We start from the raw sequence: 4,496 nt of genomic DNA, 5'->3' as shown, positions 1-4,496 counted from the left end.
GTAATGAATAATGATAAATGCGCCGTGTATCAATACTTCAGTAATGTTAAATATCAATGATACATTATCCATCAGTTGAACAGTATCAGAAATGTTCACTGTATTATCAGATATTGCTTGAACTGAGACTACTAGACTGACTAGAGTAGATCTACTATATGATGACAAATAAGATAGAATTCAATATTAAAAGGGACTACTTGTTTGATGCTTCTTCAAAGGATCTTTCAATATCGTGTGCATGATATACTACTAAAACTTGCCTACAGCCTGTGGAGGAAGGTTATTATGTGCATAATAATAAACTTAACATGGCTGATAGCTACATAAGCATGTGTACCTTTAGAAAAATCAACTGTGAAACAATTTCTAAACTTATCAGGTATATCGTCTTTATCATCAATTTCATCAAAAGTATAAGTATAATTATCATCAGTTGATAATTGTAACTGTGATTGTGAACACAGTGCATTCTTTGGGACTTCAATGAAGACAGATTTGCTACCATTTTCTGTCATGCATCATCAACAATTATGATATAATGCCATTGGAACATACCTGACTCATATATCTGTTCAAATGTTATCATTTCTTTGTCTATGACCCTAAACTTCACATCTATATATAAACATGTACACACATGCAGATATAATGAATGACAATAAGCACAATGCTCTGATGCATAATGTACCCAAGTTATTCCCACTGAAATTGAAGTGGCTCTTTATTCTCCCGCTGCCATAAAGTATAGCTCTGCCAAATATTTTACTGAGTCTTTTGAGCTTACTCAATAAATTAGGACCAGAATATTCATCATTACTCTAAAATATTGCATTGAAGATACATATAAAGTAGTAATTGCATCACTGACTGAGAGAAGAGAGATGTGACTGCCATTAAAAGCATTGTCCAGTGCATACAGTAGGTTCTAAATGAAAATATAGTAAACATTATTGGCGTAGCAAAGTGAAAGAGACAATGCAGCAAAAAAAACTTTGTAACTGCTGTGTATACAGTCATATGTGTGTGTGTGTGTGTGCGTGTTTGTGCATGGATATGTTTACCAGGGTGGTCTAGTGTTATCATAATTTGACATTGTCATTAACAGTGGAATAAATAAATAATGGCATTAACTGTCATGGTTTACTTTCAGAATAAACAGGATAACATGCATAGCTGTTATTGGCCTAGCTTATCTCAGTATAACATTTATATGAGAATGCATGCATTGATAAGAGCACACACTTTAACATCTTCATAGTCAATCATGCTGGAGCTTTTTGCAATATCATTTTCAAAGGCTTCAATGACTTTCTCTGCTTCTTTCAAGAACTTTTGAGCATGTTTCGCACTTTGTGACTTTCCCCGTAAAAGAGAGACAACTCTTTTGATCACATTGAATTTCCTGAGCCCATTCTCCTTCTCCAGTATACTGGCTAATATTTCTTCCTAAATAATACATTTGTCATAGCTGACATTAATAACAAAGCATAATATACTGCACACTCACACCAACTGGTGAGTCAAATCTATTCTTTAATACATCATCAATGACATCTTCAATCGCTTCTCTGCAAGAAGGATTAGAACCATTCTCGCAAAATCCATAAAACTTATCAACACACGATAAGACTTGTGCTCTGCCTATTGCCGTATGATTAACACAGTGCTCAATAAAACTATAAGTACAAGTAGAGAGACTTGCACCCATTTCTGAACAACAAATGTACACAAATCCTAGAACGTTTAATTCACTGCAACTATCACTTTTAACAGCATTTTCGAAGAGCATACCAAGATGATAATTGAACTTTTTAGCAGTGAGACTAGAGCTATTAATATTGATACACGTCTGGTTTAAGTCGAGGCAGCTTGATTCATTACTACAGACAATTTCACTAGAGGGAGGCATGATAGTGTAGTTTGATGGACCTTCAGTACAGCCTATATACAAATGAAAATAACGAAGACTCCTTTATAGGCTGTACTGTAGATATCATAGCTTACTTTTAGCTGTGGCAGAGGCTGTACTAAAGAACAAGAGAAGTAGGAACGCCGCCATGATCATGAAACTGGAGATGACACAACGAATCTTCAAAGTACAAACACAAGCCAACGGAAATTAAGAGCCCACGTTTATAAACGTGGTCAAGCTGACACGCCCTTCATGATATCAATAACAGTGATTATTATAATAAAATTTAAGAATGAACAGCATCACTGTTGCAAGTTTGACTGCAATATTTTCTCCTTATCTCAGAGGATAGTGTCTTTAGTTGCATTCTCTCTAAAGCATTTATCACTTTCTGCCAAGAAGCTGCAGTGTCGGCGTTAAGCCAATAATTATACAGTTTTATTTTGGAGTCGTTGATCAATTTATTTTCTTTCTTTATTTTTTTAATCTCGTGATACTCAATGCCCAAATTAATGCCAAACTCCTTCCAATCCATAAGTGTCTCAAGAACAGTTAGCATCTCTTTTAGTCGAGGGGTTGAGTCTATAATACAGAAAACAATAAAGTATGTAAAAGTATGCATCTAACACTTATTATAATGACAATCAGCATCTATTCTTACCACATGATAAGACGCATTTAGGACTTTCTGTCACGTCGACATCTAAAACAACTGATTCTGTATAATAAGGTAGGTCTGAAGGAGAGTCTTCTGACTTGCTTGCTTTTGCTTCGACTGCATTAGGATAATATAATGATGTCAATAATGGTTCAGATGGAGGTCTTACCATAGTATAGTACTAATATGCTCAGTAATACAGTGAGACTTGAAATTGAAGCTACGAGTATCCAGTGATTTGTATTATAGGGTCTATTTCCGGTAGTAGACAAGTTGCTTTTGTGACGCTTGCCTTTATCTAAAGCTGAGGTATAATATGCACATGTAAAAAGCTAAACAATAAGACAATCATGTGCTATAGTATTTCATCAAATATGGCTCATGAGAATTCTCCATTTTTATAATTTTTTGATACATAATAGATATTTTATGTTGAGTAGAAAGTTTGAACTGATTCTGATCAAATTCAGATTTCTTATGAATTTTTAAAGTTACTCAGAAATCAGTTCAAAGTCCCTGTACTATAGTACATGGTCTTGGGTCAAATTTTGGCAAAAATGACTAGGAGAAAATTTTTAATTTTTATAATTTTTCCCGATACATATACATGTTCTAATGTTGTATACCAAGTTTGAACTGATTCTGATCACATTTGGATTTTTTACGAATTTTTAAAGTTACTCAAAAATCAGGTCAAAGTCCCTGTACTATAGTACATGGTCTCGGGCCAAATTTCAGCAAAAATGACTAGGAGAGAATTTATCATTTTTATAATTTTTTCTTATACATATACATGTTCTAATGTTGTATATCAAGTTTGAACTGATTCCGATCAAATTTGGATTTTTTACGAATTTTTTAAATTGTTCAAAAATCGGGCCAAAGTCCCTGTACTATTAGTAACGCGGTAGCGTTACTAAGTAGGATTCACCCCCAAACAAAATGGCTGCCACGACTTTTGCAGCCTTGCTATACTGGGAAAACGAGCTCCTATGCTTACCAGACTTTATAGAGGACCTTGTCTTGATCAGAGGACTCCAATGGTACAACTAGCGTGGCTCTAGACCTTTTCTAAGTGAAAAGTCAAAAATCGGCGAACCGGCCGTTTTGTTCAGCCACCTTTTTTCATCTTCATCATCATCTTCTTCATCAAGTCCTGTCAGTCCAGTTGTCGGTGTGTATCTCAGTATCAGTTGGTGCTACAAGAATAATTCTTACACCAATCTACTCCAACAGTCTATGCGCAGGTCCATGTCCCATCAGATCATTCTTCAAGTAAGAAAAAAGTGATACTGTGACTGCTGGATCGAGCCATCTTAGCTACATGCCGCCATTTTGTTAATTAAAGAAGCTTGCCATGTGCTCCAAAATTTGGGTGTGGTCGCGCATGCTCAGATCAGATCTGCAGCTCTGGTTATTTTTTTACCAAGCTATGCTTGAAATCAACTTACTGCAATACTTTAGTGGAGGTTTCCAGCTAAAAGAAGGTATTGATTTTACATGTTACTGTTTTATCAAGTGTTTTATTTTATTTTATTATAAAAAACAAACAATTAATTAATGTTATGACTTATGATATGCAATGATAATTATGAACTTGAAAACAGCTTGGAAGAACAGGAATAGCAGGGAAGATGGACACTCTTAGCTCACAGATTCTTGAACAAGGACTTGTGTCAAGACTAGTATTAGTTTCACTTGTCATCAGTATAGTTGATATTCCTTCAGCATGTCTATTCAATACTGTCTCTCATAAATGTTATAAAGAAAATTATTGTTTGTGTAAAATCAACAAGTATCACAATTGCAACTAAAGAAATACTATAAATATTATTTTAAAAATCAACACAAACAAGAACATAAAAAATAAAAAAAAACAAAATGAAGTAGGATTCCAAACGACCAACGAAAATACAAAATATT

At 34.3% G+C, this 4,496-nt stretch overlaps 1 protein-coding gene across 1 annotated transcript; it reads right to left on the bottom strand.

The window, feature by feature from the left end:
* Positions 1-23: 23 nt before the first annotated feature.
* On the bottom strand, positions 24-2,979 carry LOC105315508 (uncharacterized; the record flags this gene model as incomplete). Its single annotated transcript, XM_011410188.2, has 11 exons — positions 2,743-2,979; positions 2,577-2,690; positions 2,008-2,497; positions 1,511-1,944; positions 1,246-1,449; positions 872-928; positions 692-821; positions 559-618; positions 341-511; positions 201-270; positions 24-151 (listed from the first exon to the last, which is right to left on the bottom strand). Coding segments are annotated over exons 3-11 (1,315 nt in total), but the record flags the coding sequence as incomplete, so codon positions are not given.
* Positions 2,980-4,496: the final 1,517 nt, after the last annotated feature.

The sequence above is a fragment of the Amphimedon queenslandica genome, unplaced genomic scaffold (genome assembly GCF_000090795.2).
Source record: "Amphimedon queenslandica unplaced genomic scaffold, v1.1 AMPQUscaffold_9863_Cont17911, whole genome shotgun sequence".
NCBI lineage: Eukaryota > Metazoa > Porifera > Demospongiae > Haplosclerida > Niphatidae > Amphimedon > Amphimedon queenslandica.
The sequence above is the reverse complement of the archived record's forward strand: the minus strand, read 5'-3'. Positions and strand labels throughout refer to the sequence as shown.